The sequence below is a fragment of the Callospermophilus lateralis genome, chromosome 7 (assembly GCF_048772815.1).
Source record: "Callospermophilus lateralis isolate mCalLat2 chromosome 7, mCalLat2.hap1, whole genome shotgun sequence".
NCBI classification, from domain to species: Eukaryota; Metazoa; Chordata; class Mammalia; order Rodentia; family Sciuridae; genus Callospermophilus; species Callospermophilus lateralis.
Window position 1 is genome coordinate 130,960,173 of NC_135311.1, and position 18,842 is coordinate 130,979,014.

Below are 18,842 nucleotides of genomic sequence, written 5' to 3' on the forward strand. Positions count from 1 at the left end.
AAATTTTCTCATCTAATTTTTACAATAAACTTCTTTCCTGAGCCTCATTTAATAGATGATAAAACTGCAACTTTGAACCCAGGCTGCCTGGGTCCCTCATTGCCATGCTATGCTGCCCACTGCAGTCTTCCTGGATATGTGAAACTACTACATTAACTTTGGATTCACATGGAGACCAAACACCTTCCAAAACTTGTGGTGAACGCCCGTGTGTGCATTGCCTTAGTTATGCAAACTGAGTATCTGCTGTGCACCAGGCACTATGCACGGCCCTGGGGAGTAATAAGTTCCTGCGCACACAAAGTTCACTATCTAGTGTTGGTACCAACTGATAATTAAAAACAAAATGCAAGGCACAATTACAGAAAGAGTATGTACTAGAAGCACTAAGGAGGTACTTAACTACCAGGGAAGGCAGCAATAGCAATGGGCTACAAGGTGTTCCTTGTCACTAAATTGTCAAGTGGGACGCAGAACATGAAGCAACACAGCCTTCAGGGTCCTGGAGGGAAGAAATAAATGAATTTAAATAGCGAAGCAAATGTTAAATGTGGACTTTGTATAGTCCATTCTGGCAGAATGAGGACAGATTTGAAGAAGTTTCCAGCAAAGATACACACAGCAGTTAGAAGGAAGCCACTGTGGTAAGAGGTAAGATCCAGACTTCAGGTATGTTTTGGTTTGGTTTGGTTTGGTTTTGGGTGGTACTAGGGATGGAATCCAGGGCCTGTAGCATGTGATGCAAGCATGCTCTACCACTAAGCTACACTCCAAACCCAAGGACCAGACTTCAGATTTTCGCTTCTCTGTTCATCTCACTGACAAGGTTACCTATATTCTTCATTCTCTCAACAGCTTTCCCTTGACCTTGCCAGTATTCCATGCTAGGCAGAACTGAAAGATGGTATCAAAGGCAGGCACTGTGGGGTAAAACAGGACTTCGGTCAAGATTGGAATCTTCTGAGGAATGGCAGTCAGCACACTCAATGACAATTCTTGGGTAAGGGATCCACAGGTAAGGAAGGATATGGTAGAAAGCCTCCTGGACAAAGACGAATGACGGCAAAGGAGGTTAAATATTTTTAACATATACCAACATTTTTGCACTTAAGACACTGTTGATGCAAATGATGAATCAAGTCAGCAGTCGCCAAAGAGTTGGAAGGACCTGCCTAAATTTCAGGGCTTCCAAAAACAGACACATTTTTTCACTGTGTATGTGCTTTTTTTTTTTTTTTTTTTGTAGTTTTTGTGGTGCTGGGGGTGGACCAAGGGCCTTGCACTGCTAGGTGAGTGCTTTGCCACTGACCTATGTCCTCAGCAACTTTTCATTGTTATTCAATCTACTAAGCCCCATAATAAATCTGAGTCACTAGACTTGTATACGCTAAGAAACCGAGTGAAGAGAAAAAAGTCATTTAAAACAGAAGGTGCTTTGCCACTGAGCCACATCCCCAGCCCTGATATAAATTTCACATTGTAGGTAGAATAAGGAAAAAAGTTGATTTTTCAATGCTCATAGATAATCTTTTCTGGGAGTACATAAGATTAGTAGCATTTATTTAGTGTTAAGACAAAACATGGGACAGGAGCAGTAATATATTTTGGCTTCTAATTAGAATGGGATATTAGTGAGCACACAAGCTCAGGGCTTCTCACACTCAAGACTATGTTGAAATGGTTAAAAAAAAAAAAACTACAACTCATAGATTTTAGTTTAGTCATCTGATATTATGCCAAAAATTTGACAGCTTTCTTAGGTCTATCTGCCTAGTAAAAAGTGAATTATGTTGCTTAAACCGTTTGCTTCAGTTAATCATTTAAAATCTATCCAACAGGAATTGAGGTTTATATGTGTAGGATCTGACAAAAAAAAAAAAAAAAATCAGTAACGTTAGTTCTAACTTGTAAACATTTGTCAAAGTAACATTAAGTACAAATCTGTCAACAATTATGTCAGCACAATAATTATAAATTACCCTAATTTATAATGGCATTCTAATGGTTTAGGTTATAGATAATGAACACTGAAGTAAAAGCTCTGGATTTCAGTTCCTCCCAAATACATAAACTGTTAACTATTAATAGTTTCAATATTCTACCTGAAAATAATAACTAAAGTAATGTGGAAAGTCTCCATAATTTTATTTTTATTTTTTTATTTGGTACTGGGGACTGAACCCAGGGGCACTTTACACTGAGCTACAATCCCTGTCCTGTTTTTATTCTTTGGTTTGAGACAGAGTCTCACTGTTTCCCAGGCCAGTCTCAAACTTACAATCCTCCTGTCTGAGCTTCCTGAATAGCTGAGATTACAGGCATATGCCACTGGACCTGACTTCCATAATTTTAAACAAGCAACTCAGTCACACTGCAATGTGCTCATCTCCTCCCTCTCCTCCTGTCCCACTGTGCTTCCCACTCATGTCTCCCAACTGCCTTCTAAACCCACCTTTTCACCTGTGGAGAGTCTCCTTTAACAACCATCAGATTTCCAATTTGCACACTCAAGTTCACCCTTCAGTTCTTGTTCCTTTCATATTGCCTAAACAGCATTGTAAATTAGCTTTTCCCACTTCTTCCTTGCCCTTGAGGCAGAGGATTGCAACCAAGTTCAAGGTCAGCCAGGGAAATTTAGCAAGACCCTATCTCAATAATTTTTTAAAAGGGCTAGGGATGAGCAGGGTGCAGTGGCGCATGCCTGTAACCCCAGCAGCTCAGGAGGCTGAGGCAGGAGGATCCCAAGTTCAAAGCTAGCCTCAGCAATTTACTGAGGTCCTAAGCAACTTAGCAAGACCCTGTCTCCAAATAAAATATTTTTTAAAAAGGGCTGGGGATGTGGCTCAGTGATTAAGCGTCTCTGGGTTCAATCCCTAGTATCCCCCACCCCCAAGAAAAGAAAGGGCTGGAGATGTAGCTCAGTGTTAGAATGCTTGCCTAGCATGTGTGAGGCCCTGGGTTCAATCCCCACTACCACTTAAAAATATATGTGTGTGTGTGTGTGTGTGTGTGTGTGTGTATATATATATATATATATTCCAATGGACTATGATTTTATAAATAACATAGTTCTTTTGTTTTGTTTTACAGGCATGCACTTGGTTTAAAAACAAAACAAAATAAAACAAAACCTTAAGAACTGTGGGCTATGCTTTCTATAAAGTCATTCTTAATATTTTGGGATTCCCACCCCCCATTTTTTTTTGGTGCCATGCTGGGGATTGAACCCAGGTCTCACACATGCTAGGTAAACACTCTACACCCCTGAGCCACAGTCCTAGTCTTCCTTTTCTTTTCTTTTCTTTTTTTTTTTAAAGAAAGAGTGAGAGAGAGGGAGAGAGAGAGAGAATTTTTTTTAATATTTATTTTTTAGTATTTGGCGGACACAACATCTTTGTCTGTATGTGGTGCTGAGGATCGAATCCGGGCCACACGCATGCCAGGCGAGCGCACTACCGCTTGAGCCACATCCCCAGCCCCTAGTCTTCCTTTTTCTTTGCTTCATTCCCACCTTGTGTTTGCTGCTGAACTCACACATGCACACAGAGGGATGCGTGGCTGTGCTGTGTGCTAGTCGGGAGGCTGGGGTAGCTCCGTGTGTTGGCACTCCTGATACTTTGTGCTGGTGATTCCTAGTGGGTGCTGTCCTGAGCACTGCAGGGTCTTCAGCAGCATCCCTGCCCCCATCCACTAGACACGCTCACTCCCTCACCCCCAATCCCCCCCCCCCACCCTGCGGTGACAGCCAAACACATTTCCAGACACTGTCAAATTTCCAAAGGTAAGGGAGGAAAAACAGAATCACCCTTGGTTGAGAAACACTGGTCTAGGGGGTTATAATTTATAAAATTCTTTCATGACCATCATCTTACCTTGGGTCTTGGTGAAATTACGTAGGGGACTGGGGATGTAACCGTAGAGTGGTGAACTGTTTAGCTAGTCTGTGCAAGGGCCTAGGTTCAATCCCCAGCACAGGGAAAAACAAAACAAAATGAAAAACCATATAGGGAACAGCATTCCAAATTTACAGAAGAGGAAACTGGTAGTGGGGGCGGGGTGCGGCTACTGGGGATTAAACCCAGAGGTGCTTTGCCACTGAGCCACATCCCCAGCCCTTTTTATTTTTTATTTTGAGACAGTGCCTGCTAAATTGCTGAGGCATTGAAATTGGGATCCTCCTGCCTCAGCTTCCCAAGCAGTTGGGATTACAGGCATTGTGCCACCACACCTGGCCGGAAGAGGAAACCGAGGCTCAGAGAAGGTCAGTAACTGCCCAAGCTCACTTGGTTCTAGATCCCTCTTCCTTTCACTATCCCACACTGCCTCACCAGCTAATGGAAAGCAACATGTAAGACTCCCAGTTCCCTCATCCTGACAGGGAGAGGCTGGTCCCTTCCTTCCTCCCTTCTTCTCCCTCCAGAGTAACCTTCTGTGGAAGTCCAGCATATTCAACAGATAAAGTTAATTGCTTTTTGCAGTTAAAGCAGCATACAGGCCCCAACTCTTAAACGCCATCCTTCTCCCAGAGGGGCTGCATAAACCCTAGGGCTCTAGAGAACATGTTCTGGAAACTGGTGACTAACAAACCCCTTCATGTTACACAATTCCAAACAGCCATCTCTTGGTTAGGGGAGGTCTCTGGTGTGATTATAAAGGCTGAAATAGGAACCAGCCACACATTCAGCAAAACTAGTACCTTAGACCAACTCCCAACTAAGTTACAACTGGATGGTGCATCCCAAGTGTGTGAGACCCCAATGGCTGGATAAATCCAGGAGGAGATATAAAGGGGATCAATGGACCAGTAAGCAGCAGCCTCATGGACAAATCTGTGTGATATCCAGGACACAGGAACAAACAGGTTCCAAACAAATCACCCTACGTGAATGACCCTAAGGAATGTATTTCAACCTCACTGGGATCAATTTTCTAATCTGTGAAATGAAAGGGGTAAAATATATTGTGTTATCAGCAATGAAATTTTACTTTCCCAATAAAAACAATTTCAAAGAGAACAGACACATAGAGCTTCTCCACTGAGTGGGGTAGGACAGGCTGGAAACCCAGCTAAAGATCCACTTGCCCACCTCCCCTCACTTTCTTTTTGGTACGTACTCCAGCCATTAGCAAGCAACCTCAAGGGTACTTTGGAAGACATTTTAAAATGACCGCATCAAATGACTTTGAAGGAACAAAACAGTTCCTTCTAGCTCTCATACTCTTATCGTTCTGGGTATAAATTGAAGGAGGTTATTCAACTGGAGTATCCAAGAAAAGCAACAGTGGGACCTCATATCCACCAAGAGCAAACCCATTAACCTGCCAATCAATGAGAAACTTCATTAATGAATGCCAAAGTAATTTCACAGTTGGTGAAAAGTTTGAAGAAACTGCATTTTACTAACATGCTAAACAGCAGAATTAGACTTGTTTAAGGATCATTAAATTAAAACTACAGGGTAATTGACTGAACTCAATAAATGAAATTTTCAGAAGAGAACTGAACCTAGACAACTCTAACTAGAGAACACTAAACTGCAGAGTTTGGCCTCAAACTTGTGATTCTTCTGCCTCTGCCTCCTTAATAGCTAGGATTACAGGCATGTACCAACACGCCCAGCTAATGAATGTTTTTAAACAAACTATTCTTATTTGTGTATTTTCCTTTTTTTTGCATGCTGGGGTTTGAACCCAGGACTTCATGTGTGCTAGGAAAGTGTCCTACAGCTGAATATACCCTCAGCCCCTGTATATTTGAATTATAAAAACAGCAAAGTTATTGATCCTCCCTACCAAGCATCATTATTATTCCCTAGAGATAATATAAATTGAGTTTATTACTGTTTATCACACATATATAATTCCATTTATATCTGATAAACAAACAAGCTTGACGCTCTGCACCTTACTTTTTTCACTTCACTTGGAGCACCCTCCCATGACAGCATATGTCTTGTTAATAGCTTTTATTGAAAGTATAACATACATAGAAAGTACACCATTTCGTAAGCCATTTATCAGTTGATGGACATCTGGGTTGTTTCCAGTTTGGGGGTATGAATATTATGAATATTAACATACAAGTATTTGTGTGAACACACATTCTTGTTTCTGTTGGGTAGAATTACCTATATCATAACTTTATAAGAAACTGCAAAACAGTTTTCCAAAGTGGTTCTACTATTTTACATTTCCATCAACAGTGTTGCTCTATATCTTATCAATGCTAAGTACTGACAATCTTTAAAATGTCAGCTATTTTAATGGGTGTGCAGGGGTATCTTTTGATTTTAATTCACACTTCCCTAATGAACACTGATGTTAAACATCTTTTCATATGTTTATTTACCATTATAACTAAGTCTTTAAAAAAATTCTACCATAATTTATTTTATTATGAGTTCTTTACATATTCTGAAAGCAAGTCCTTTGTCAGATGGATTCAAGGCAATATTTTCTCCCATTCCACAGTTTGGCTTTTAGGGAATGAACCTAGGGCCTTGTGCAATAAGCTACATCCCCAGCTCTTTTTATTTTGAAGCAGCGTCTCACTAAATTGCCCAGGCTAGTCTTGAACTTGTGATCCTCCTGCCTTTGTATCACAAATAGCTGGGATTACAGGTATGCACCACATACCCCATAAAGTGTTTTGTTTTTGGTTTTGGCAGTGCTGGGGACTGAAACCAGGGCCTTGTGCATGTAAGGCAAGCACTCTACCAACTGAGCTATATTCCCAGCTCCCCCATGTGGATTTTTTTGTTCTATTAATGGTGTCTTTTGAAAAACAAAATTTTAATTTTGATCAAATCCAGTATGTCTTTGTAATTTTTGCTCTTTGTATCCTAAGTAATCTTTTGTGATCCCAGGTTTACAAAGCTGTTTCTCCTGAATTTTCTTCTAGAAGTTTTGTAGCTTTAGCTTTTACATTAGGTCTATAACCCTCTCAAGTGAGGTTCATTTTTATCTCTATATGAATACTCAGTTGTTCTAACACAATATGTTGAAATTTTTTTCTTTTCTCATTATATTGCCTTTGACAAAAATGAATGTCAGATATTTTGGGGTCTATTTCTGGACTCCCTTCTTCTACTGATCTCTATGTGTATTCCTTCTCCAATATCACACTGTCTTATAGCTTAAATCTTGCGAGTAGGTAATATAACTACTCCAATTTGATTCTTAAAAAAAAAAAAAAAAAAAAACCACTGGTTATTTTGGATGGCTTATATTTTCATATAGAATTTAAAATCAGCTTTGATTTGGGGTGTAGCTCAGTGACAGAGCACGTGCCTGGCATACATGAAACACTGGGTTCAATCTTCATACAAAAATAATACTCTTCTCAATTCCTAAACTTCTTTGAGTATTATTTCTCTTGCTAGAAAAAGGGACATTAAGTTTCCTCAATGAGCTTCTAGGAAAGTAAAAAGGGGATATTAACATACCAAATATTGTGGCACATTAACAAGCTTCAATTATTTTAGCTTTCTCTTTTTCCCTCTTGGCCTTTAAATAAACAGGAACAAATCTAGCAATGCCCTAATATTTCACTAGTGGGTCAATGGCCATAGTAAAAATATTACCAAACCAACAACTTTTATAAGTAAATATTTGTATTTTTACTTGGATTCAGTATTGAAATGCACTTGCCAAAGAAAGCAATTCAGCATATTTACTAATAAACTGTTTCAGGCCACATTTTAGGAAAGCATAAAACCACAACCAGAACAAAAATTTTAATGTTTTCAAGTTCCATATAGCGCCTAATTACATTATTCTGTAATACTAACAGAAAATCCTTCTCTACTAGGATCACAATGTTCCATTATTTATATTGCTGCAGCAAATGGAAAAAGTTATCTTTGCTCACACTGTTTACAAATACATAAAGCAAACAAATATGGCTACCAATTCAGCAATTAACATGTACTAATTTGAAACCCAAACCAGTAAACAACCAAAAACCTTTGAAGTATTTTAGTTTAGACTAATTGATATCACTCCATGAAATGGAGAGGAATCAGTTTGCAAACATGGGGTACCAAAAGGCAATTTCTGGTGAGCCACCAACGCTTTGTGGTAACCCACATTTATGAGATGAATTGATACTTAAAACAATGATTTGCTTTCTTTTTCCATGACTTTATTCAATGACCTCTTTCAGGAAAGTATTTTTTAACATTAAAATGGCTTTAAACTATCAATCTAACCATACTTTATTGATTATTAGAAGAATACACAAAATCTGCTGGCTAATCCTAAGGCAGGTCAGCTGCTCATGTACTGTCCTATTTTCTTAGTAATGAAGGAACAAGGCCAAAATTCTTTTTCACAAAGATGAATGCATGGCAGTTCAATAAGTTCCATCTGTTGACTGAGCCCTGCCTCACGACATTAGAAATTAAAACTGCAAATGTTACTTGGACTCCCCTCCTGCCTTTCTTATTTGTCAATGGGAACAACTCTCACCTGGTTAGGCTTGGCATCGCCTGAATCCTTGTGCTCCTGAGCCCTTATTTCAAGTTCTGTTGAGTCCCTATCTTGGTACTATTTCGTTTGTCTCCTTTCCACTCCTGCTCCCATCTTAGCTTCAGCTTTCTCTGTTTTATCATCTCATCTTCAGCATGGCTCTGCATATACGATCTCTAATATACGATCCCATCTCCCTGCCTTCATTCTAGCCCTCCCCAATTGTCTCATGTAATTCAGTGATATTTCTGAAACCAGAAATTCAACCTCTATCCTCTGTCTTAACAGCCAATGATTTTCATCAAATGCTAAGTACAGAATTGCCACACAATCCAGCAATTCCATTCCATATGAAAACATATGTCCACACAAAGATGTATATCTCTCCTATAGCCCCAATACTTAAGAGGTTGAAGCAAGAGGATCACAAGTTGGAGCCTAACCTAGGCAACTCAGCAAGACCCTGTCTCAAAGCAAAAAGTAAAAAGGGCTGGGGTATAGTGTATAGCTCAGTGGTACGGCATCCCTAAGTTCTACCCTTAGTACCATTAAAAACAAAAAATAAAAATCAAAAAACTTTGTACACTTGATTACAACAGCATCATTAAGAACAGTCAAAAGTGTATCCAGGCACACACCTGTAATTCCAGTGACTTGGCAGGCTGAGGCTGGAGGATTCCAAATTCAAAATCAGCCTCAGCAACTTAGCCAGGCCCTAAGCAACTTAGCAAAATCCTGTTTCCAATTTAAAAAAGAGGGCATGTGGGGCTCAGTGGTTAAGTGCCCCTGAGTTTGATCCCTGACACATACGCACACAAAGTGTAAACAACCTAACTGCCCATCAGCTAGCAAATGAATAAACAAAAGATGCTAGAGGCATACCACAGAATATTATTTGGTAACAAAATATAATAAAATAATGACAAATGCTACAAGATGCATATACCTTGTAGACATAACACTAAGTGAAAGAAGCCAGACACAAAAGACACATATGTTATATTTTCATGATGTGAAATGTCTAGGATAGGAAAGTACATCAGTAGTTTTGGGAGAGTGGAGGCGGGGATTTGGTAATGGGAACAACTGGGCCTAGAGTTTCTTTTAGGGAAAATTAAAAGATTCTAAAATTAGATTTAAAGAGAGTTGCACAATTCTGTAAATTTACCAAAACTGTATCCTTTTTAAAAATATTTATTTATTTTTTTTAGTTATAGTTAGACACAATACCTTTATTTTATGTATTTCTTTATATGTGGTGCTGAGGATCGAACCCAGAGTCTCACACATGCTAGGCGAGTGCTCCATAAATTCTCTTATGGTATGTGAAATATACCTCAATAAAGCAGTTTTTAAGAGAGATCAATATTTCTATACTCCTTTCAGGAAGTTAGTTTTAGACTGCGTAACAATCTATTTCTATACTCCAGTTCACATGAAAAGATCATGATATGGTCTCTACCAATATATTTTTTAAAAAACCAAAGAAAAAACTGATATTTTTAGGATGAAATCCAAACTTGTTAACAGGTTTATAAGGATCTTCCTTGGGGCTAGGGTTGTAGCGCAGTGGTAGAGTGCTTGCCTAACATGTGTGAGGCACTGGGTTTCATCCTCAACACTACAATAAATAAATAAACAAATAAATAAAGGTATTGTGTCTATTTACAACTAAAAAATGTTAAAAAGGGGGGGGCTTTCCTTAACTACCTCCCCATTCTACCTTTCCTACCTCACCTCTGCCCTTCCCCACAAGTCCTTTGACTCCCACCTCCCATGAGTCTCCCCCATTAACACATAGTAGTTACAAGCATGCGCTTTGGAAGGCCAATAGAATGGGGTTCAACCCACCTCTGCAGCTAAAGCCCACAGCCACTGTGAGCTTCCATGTCCTCATGGTGAAAATACCCCACACAGTTACATCTACATATTCTCCCAAGATGGAGCTCGAAAAATAAGATGCCCTTATGTATGCTACCACAGTCCCAAGCTGAGTACAGGATAGGCTGCTTGTAAGTATAAATGGCTTGCAAATTACACTGAGGTAAATGCTCAATAAATGGCAGCCATTCTCATCATTCCCCAAGGGAGCCAGCCAGTGTCTTTCTGTTTCTCTCCTCTGAGACACTGTCTGGCAATTTATGAGGCCTGGAATGCAGTTCTCCACCTGGTTCACCTATTAAATATCTATATATTCTCCAAGGTGAAGCTCAAATATCACCTCTACCTTGTCCTCCAGGCCCTCCAGGCCAGGGCCAGGACCTATTCATGATGCATGCCCCTTACAATAGCTGACCATAACAACTGCTGATGTTAACTAGTTTTGAGAAGCATATATAAACAATTACTATTACACATAGAAACCGGAATATTGATTTTCAGGCTTCCATACCGCCACCAACACCCAACATTAGAGTCAATGTGCTAATTATTTTACCTTATGACTTCTACCCTTCACTTCTAACCCCTCATAGCAGGAGTAAAATAGAGGAAAAGGGACAAAGCCAATGTTAAAGTTTTCCAAGTCACATTAGGGATTCCCAGGACCTGGATATGAATCCAGGAAATACTGGAATCAGATATTCCTCAAAGTATCCTCTGGTACCTCTGCACTTAAGGCCCTGCCCACTATCACCTATCATACAACAGTACCAACTTGGTCACAAGAGCCACAGCCACACTGCCTCCAGCATTCAAGAGTGAGCTATATCAGGCCTCCAAGGGCAATGGCATGTCTCCCTGACTATCAGTGCGGGGCTCAGGAACTCTCACACCACAAACAGCAGACGCCTGGAAGTCTTGCACCTCTGTGATATTATCATCTAAAACTCCTTGTGAAAATAGTAAACAGATATAATCTCCCATCCAATCCAGAGTGCTAAGACCAAACTAAGGGCATCAGCACTGCAGAGATCAGAACTACTAAACTTTCTACAGTCATAAAACACTATGCCTGTTGTACTCATTAACAAGAAATGTGTGGCTTACTCATGCTGTGGGTGCACACAAGACAAATTACTCAGTACATACAAGAAAATGAATGGCACAACCCTTAAACTGAGCATAGAAAACCAAAGCATTCCATAAATCTGATAAAATTTAAAAATAAATCCATAAAATTAGCAAAAACCATTAATGACGCATTCAAATAAAACTAACGGAACATGCCATTCATAAAATGTAATATTCTTCACTCCTTTTTAATTTCCTGCAATAAGGCTTTGGCACTACCGCTTAAACCAACATCACCCTCTACTTGTTTAAATGCAAAGTGCTCTCTAGTTTGTTTCTCGGTTGACTACTCTCAAACATACCTAATTCTACTTTATTATTAAGATCTACTGACAGTAATTTATATCCCCCAATAAAACATAAAGTTGGTAAAAGTCCCAAGAGTTCAAGGACACATGATCAAACATGTGAACTGGCAAAAATTCACATGAAATCTACTTTACTCAGACTTTTCCATTTAAATGCTAATTTATTCAGTTAATAAAAGCAAGCTGAGCAGCAAATATGGACAGAGAAGATAGTCTACAAAATTCTCAACAATATATGTCATTCATTTGATAATAAATATTATATATTGCTCAGTGGTACAATGAGTGCTGGTTTGCTTGAGGCCCTGACTTCCATTCCCAGCACACACACAAAAAAAAAAAAAATGGAGAAGAAAAGAACAAAGGCTGAGAGAAACAGAGGCAAAGAGGCAAAGAACAATGGCACATTGTGCCTATCACTGAGTAGCTCCTGTCCAAAATCAGGGAAGCATGTGGGTTTTTCAATCTAGGATCTTAATATAACAGATCAAAAATATTACAAATCACCTATCCTCTTTCCAAATTATTTGACACAAAATAGTTTAGGGCGTTTTGCTTTTTTTTTTTTTTTTTGTACTGGGAATTGAACCCTGGGCTGCTTTTCCTCTGAGCTACAATCCCAGTCCTTTTTTAATTGAGACAGGGTTAGCCAAATTGTTGAGAATCTCATTAAATTGCTGAGATTGGCCTTGAACCTGCAATCCCCCTACTTAGGCCTCCCAAGTCACTGGGATTACAGGCATGCACCACCATGGCCACGAAAATTTTTAAAAGCATTTTTTAAAAGCACATGTGCCTTCAGCATACTCTGAGAGTTATTTAATTTGATGTACAACATCTTCACTACAGAGAAGCAGTTAAAATAGTCACCTTTTGGAATGGTGACAAGGCTCAATGGAACAGTGCTGGCCTATCATGCTCAAAGCCCTGGGTTCGATCCCCAGCATCATATAACAAAAGTCACCTTTCAGCAAACCAATAGGAAAAGAAATGAAGATACTTGTACACAGGCAGACAGATTGAAAAGGGTTCCCAAAAATTGATCTCCAGTCACTATGGTATTATCCCTGTGGTCTCTGCAGAGCGAGTAGGAAATCATCAAGATGGAGCTTCTGCACTGACCCTTTCATTCCTGTCTACATCTTCCACCAAATCTCATAACTATCTCATGGTAGGCTGCCAATCCTTGAGACTCAATCTCTATATTGAAGTACCAGAAAAGCAAGCATCCAGAGACTTAAGAGAGCTCCACAAATTCACTATCTATAGGAAAAGGAAGCAGCGTTCACCCTCATGGTCTTAGACACTATTCAAACAGAGCCTCTTAGGCCTTTGCTCTCTTCCTTTTCTGCCCTTATCTAAGTCAATTATGTATGTGGGGATAAGGGGAAAGGGTACTGGGGATTGAACCCAGAGTTGCCTACCACTGAGCTATATCCCCAGCCCTTGTTCTTCATTTTGAGACAGAGTCTCATCAATTTGCCAAGGTTGGTCTTGAACTTGGGGTCTCCTGCTTCAGCCTCTCAAGTTGCAGGTGAAAAAGTGAAGGCAACTCAAACTCCCTGAAGAAAAAATGGAATCTAAGACACTTCACAATCATGATTCTACCCAAACCAGCCTTCTTTTCTTTAGAAAAGTAGAGCCACTAAAATTAGGATGCTTGGGTTCTAACGCCAGCTCCCCAGCTTCTGGCTACATTACCCTCTCTATAATTCAACTTCCTCCTCTGTAAATGTCCACACTGGTCTGTGCCCACTCTTTCATCCTGACTACCCAAGTCCAAAGTCATTTACAAAGGTCAGCTGAAGGCCCACTTCCCTTAAAACTCTTATTGGATGACCTCAGCAGCTCCCTTCACTTACTTTACAAAAGTTCTACAGCATAAAGTCTGAAGCTCTCATTGTAACTTTTACCTGTGCACCTACATTATCTTGGGGTTCATCTAATTATTCCCCACCAGCATCCCACTCATGATGCTATCATGAGTGAGAGAGACACTGCTGCTTCAGGTGGTCATCAGCAACACAATATTAATGTCAACAATATTACTACAACCAATTCCTGAATGCACCGTCAGACACCATGCTAAGTATTTTATATATTTCCTTAATCCATCTTGGTAAATCTCTCTACTTCCATTTCATAATTGAGGAAGAAACCTTAAGGTAGAAAAACTAGTGAGATGACAGCAAAGAGAGTAGAGAACTCAAACTCAGTTCCAAGTCTTGGACTGCTAAGTGTTAAGTTGGGAGTGAAATCGTAATTGTTTCAAAGAATTTCATTTATGAACTCTTTTTTTTTTTTTTTTTTAAGTTGTAGATGAACACAATACCTTTATTTTGTCTGTTTAGTTTGTTTATTTGGTGCTGGATATCAAACCCAGTGTCTCACACATGTTAGGCAAGTGCTCCACCACTGAGCCACAACCTAACAATTTATTTCTACGCTCTTCTAGGGGCTGCAGATATAGCAGCGCATAAACCAAAACATCCCTGCTTGGGGCTGGGGATGTGGCTCAAGCGGTAGCCCCCTCGCCTGGCATGGGTGTGGCCTGGGTTTGATCCTCTGCACCACATACAAACAAAGATGTTGTGTCCGCCGAAAACTAAAAAATAAATATCAAAAAAAAAAAAAAAATTCTCTCTCTCTCTTTAAAAAAAAATCCTGCTTTCATGCAGCTTACAATCTTCTTTCCCAATATTTTCATTCAAGTACATAATCCTAAATCCTCTTAAATGACCTAAGATTTCCATACACAAAAAATATGAAATATGGATAATAAAAATTAGTATGGACGTATGAGCATAGTACTCTACTCGGAGCCAGAAAACCTGGACTGGATTTTCAGCTTTGCCTTACTGGCAGCACGTTCCTGGGCAAATTCCTTCACCTGACTCTCCATTTCCTAACCTGTAAGACTGTTTATGAGATAATGTATGAAGCTGCCCACCTAGCACAATGAAAATATGTACTTGTTTCAATCTATAAGCAAATTTCCCTCTCTCCCCTCCTTCACCCACTCCACGCAGTTTCACAAGGATTTCAAAATTTGTATCATCACTATGTATATGTTAAAAACTACTCGGAGTTACACTGAGGACGGAAAAGTGGCCGAGCTCTTACTTTCTAGGGTAATTCTCATTCCAGATCATCCTCACCGGCTCCAATTTCAGGCCCCAGACGACTGTGATTCAGATAAATGAGGTGACAGGTCGGGAATGACAGCAATTCACATGAGGGCCGGGCAGTGTCTATAAAACGTTCCCTCCCAGTGACCTTCTGCAGAGGCACTTTTGTTGCAGCGCGAGAGCAAGGTGGCCACCCGAGCAGGCCCCACGCCCGGAGCCGGGAGACGCGGCACCCGGGAGACTGCCGAGCCCCTGGCCCGAGGCTGTGTCCCTGCACACCTGTCTCCGCGAGGAGCCCTGCTGCTCTTTTGCCACTGCCACCCCGCCGGCCACCTCGCCGGCGCTTCAACCGCGGCCATCCGCGGAGGCGCAGGCTCCTCGGCCCGTGCCCCCCGCCGCCGGTGACCTCCCGCGCTTGGGCAGTCGCCAGGCCTGACCCCCTGCGACTCCCCTCCCGCCCTCCGCGCCGCTCGGCTCCGAGCCCGGCCCGCCAGGGGCGGGAGGCCCTCACCTAGCTTCACCACCGCATCCGCCATGCACCGGTCCCACTTCCTGCCAAGGTCTGACTCCGACATGTTCCCCTCCCGCGGCTCCAGCTTTCCTCGCAGCCTGCCGCCGCGCTCCCCACTCTCGTCAAGTCTCGCGAGAGCCGGCCGAGAGCCGGAAAGGCCGGCGCCGGCGCTCCAGATATCGCGAGATGACCCGACTGCCTCCGTCCCTTCCGTTTTTTTCAGTTAGTCGTCAAGGTGACGGGTTGCCTGCAGCCCGGAGGTGATCCTGACCTTGAGCTGTCAGGGGCTGCGATGCTGACAGCTTCCTAGGCGGCGTCCAGAGCCCCGTTCTAGGCCTTGCCTCTGCACCACCTGCCGAAACGCCGGCCCAGAATACGTCGAGGGCAGGAGGGGGCGCGGCTCGCGACCCTCGGGCCTGCGCCCACCCACCACCGACGGAAACGGCCCGGCCGAGGCCACCGCTTGCCAATCAAACGGACGCTCTTTTGACTTCCATACGACGTCCGACCTGACTGTCCGTCCCCCCTGGACACCGCCCTTTCCTAGTTCTCTTCTCCTCTTCTCTAGGCGTCCCCCAGGTCTGCTTTTTTCCCCTCCAACTGTTCAAAGGATGTGGGTTCTCCTATCGCCTCCTGAGTAATGGCGACTACCGACCGCTACGTCGTATCCCCAGATCGATCGTCGGCCTCGAGCTCCCAGTTCAAGGAGCCGAGCGGTCTCCTTACAAGTGTCATCAATTTTAGTCTTCTGCGTTCCCATCCTCCATCCGACCCACAAATGTAAACCTCACAAATGAGAAGCTACCAATGACTAGTTGACAGGCGGCGTCTGTCCAAGCTTCAACGCTGCATTCATTCTAGGAAACCTATTCTAACCGAGTTCACAGCTGCTCCCCGCTGCATTGCTCCACGAGTTTGCCTCCCCCATACAATTCTCTACCCCGGGGCCGAAACACCTGCTTATAGATGTTATTTGCCAGTAAAGCTAGAAGCTCCTTAAGGGCCTGAACTGCCCCTTCCTCGTCTGCACACTGCCGGTTTAGGGCACAATACCGTGAATAGTAGGAACTTCTATTAAATATTTGTTGAACTGAATTGAATGAGTGTAAAATGAATTACAAAATGATTGAATTAGAGACAGAAGTTCTGTTCTGGGAAAACTAGCACCGCATTTGTGTTGAAAAAGATTTAATTCCACTTCGGGTTGAGATTAGTATCTTCGTTTTCACGGATTTGGAAACTTCGAGAAGTTAGGCAATATGGGAGATGCACAAGGCTCTGCACTGTGTAGATTTAGAAACTGACAGAGGCATTTTTATTGGATTCAGGAGAGTTGTAAACTTTAGTAAGAGGTAGAGAGTGAATTACGAAAGCAATCGCAGGCAGATGGTATAGCAAGAATTCCGGAGCCAGGCTGTCTGGATTCAGATCCCAGCTTTGCCGTTTCCGAGCTTCTATCCTTTATGCTGTATTTCCACTATTCCCTCCCCAGTTCAATGTTTTGTGCACTGTGTGGTAACCCCAGCACTAGGACATTATATAACACATAGTGTTTATTTATTTAAAATAAGTTTCTCAATTCTGAAGTTACAAATGTGGAAAACAGGAAAGCTCCAGAGAACTCTGCTGTTGAATTGGATTTGAAAGTGTTACTATGATCTCATGGTATTTAATAAAATATATTTTTAAAAAAAGGATAGATAGGAGGTGGGGCATAACTCAGTGGTAGAGTGCTTGCCTAGCATGTGCAAAGTCCGGGGCTCAATCCCACCACCATACACACGTTTAAAAAAAAAAAAGTAGATAAAGCTTGGTTCGTTGGTGCACACCTGTAAAACCAGTGACTCGGGAGGCTGAGGCAAGACGATGGCAAGTTCAAAGCCAGCCTCAGCAACTTGGGAAGGCTCTAAGCAACTCAGCGAGATCCTGTCTCTAAATAAAATATTTAAAAAGGGCTGGGGATGTTGCTCAGTGGTTGAGTGCCCCTGGGTTCAATCCTTGTAACCTTCCCCCCACCAAAAAGATAAAGATGTACACATGTATATTCATGAACATATGTTCAGTGTATGTACAAATTTCCTGATCCTGCCTACAGACAGGGCCTAAAAGCAAAGACAAACCAGTAACAATAACTCAGCTCTTGGCTTCTAAATACCATTCTCTGCTAAAAGGACTGGGCTCTTTGGAAACATGACTTGAGACAGCAGGACTGGAACAGGGAAGATACAAGACTAGCCTGGAATATCTTGTGTTGCAAAATGAGGAAGCCCATGAAGGATGATACTGACATGTCACAAGTATTTTGATAACTATCAACTGTCTCAAGAGTGCTTGGCTCCAAGCTGGAACCCTGTGCAGTCATTACCACTATTATTAGCCCTCCTCTCCATTGTCCAACCCACATCTCACAAAGACAAGCTTGCATTTCAAATAGATAAAAACAGACTCTAGGAATAAAACAATTTCACAGCAAGAGGGCCAGCATTTTTTCTTTTTACCCTGAACTGAAGAAAAGTAAAATAGTGAAAACTCTCAGGTAAATAGACTAGATTTTAGCCTCCATTGGGTCATCAACTAAACATAAGCCTTTTGTTTAGTTTACTAGGTTGTAAAGTCAGCTTCACTAACAAGGCAGATTAGACTATTTTATAGCACTGCACCTGCATAAATAAAGGTCTTTTAAGATGCCAGTGATTTTTTTCATAGTTTTCCTTCAATTAAAAACTAATTCCTTTCTTAAAGGGAGAGTCACACTTTTCATTTCATATATTCTTTCTCCAAGAAATATCTCATCATTTTGCCCCTTTGGGAGTGTGTCCAGAATCAAATAGCTGCTATGTTACTGCTTTCTTTGGTTCCAAAGTTCAGGTGTACCCCACTTTTTATGTAGGTATATGTGTGAAATGTAAAAAGCATACAGAAAAGTGCTAAGAACATAAATGAGGCTTAACAAATTGTTGTAAAATGACCATCGTAGCCCCTCAGAAGCTCCTCCCTGTGTGTCCTTGGCCAGTTGGTATCTGCTCCATCCTGCTGGCATAACTCCTAATCTTTTTATGTTATTAATTCCTTGCTTTTCACTACATGCAACTTCCTGGTTATATGCCCTTAAACAATATGGTTTAATTTTGTCTAGCTTTGAACTTAATATAAATGGAATCAAATGTCTATATTCTGTGGTATTTGGCTTCTTTTGCTCATTGTTGTGCTTTAAGATTCTGTTTCCTTGCTATATAGTATTCCATTATATTCTATTTGTTATTTATTCTATTGTCCATAAACGTTTGGATCATTTCCACTTTGGGACTATTGCCAACAAGTTTTCTCATTCTTATCCATATACTACATATGTGTATACATATATGCTTATTGGTGTACATCCCCTGCAATCTTGATACTGGGGATTGAACCCAG

At 41.3% G+C, this 18,842-nt stretch overlaps 1 protein-coding gene across 1 annotated transcript in view; it reads right to left on the reverse strand.

The window, feature by feature from the left end:
- Positions 1-15,572, reverse strand: part of Micos10 (mitochondrial contact site and cristae organizing system subunit 10) — a 28,500-nt gene extending 12,928 nt beyond the window's left edge. Inside the window, exon 1 of the mRNA XM_076861133.1 lies at positions 15,429-15,572. Within this exon, the coding sequence (XP_076717248.1) occupies positions 15,429-15,492 (64 nt within the window). The 5' untranslated portion in view covers positions 15,493-15,572. The remainder of the gene's footprint in view (positions 1-15,428) is intronic.
- Positions 15,573-18,842: the final 3,270 nt, after the last annotated feature.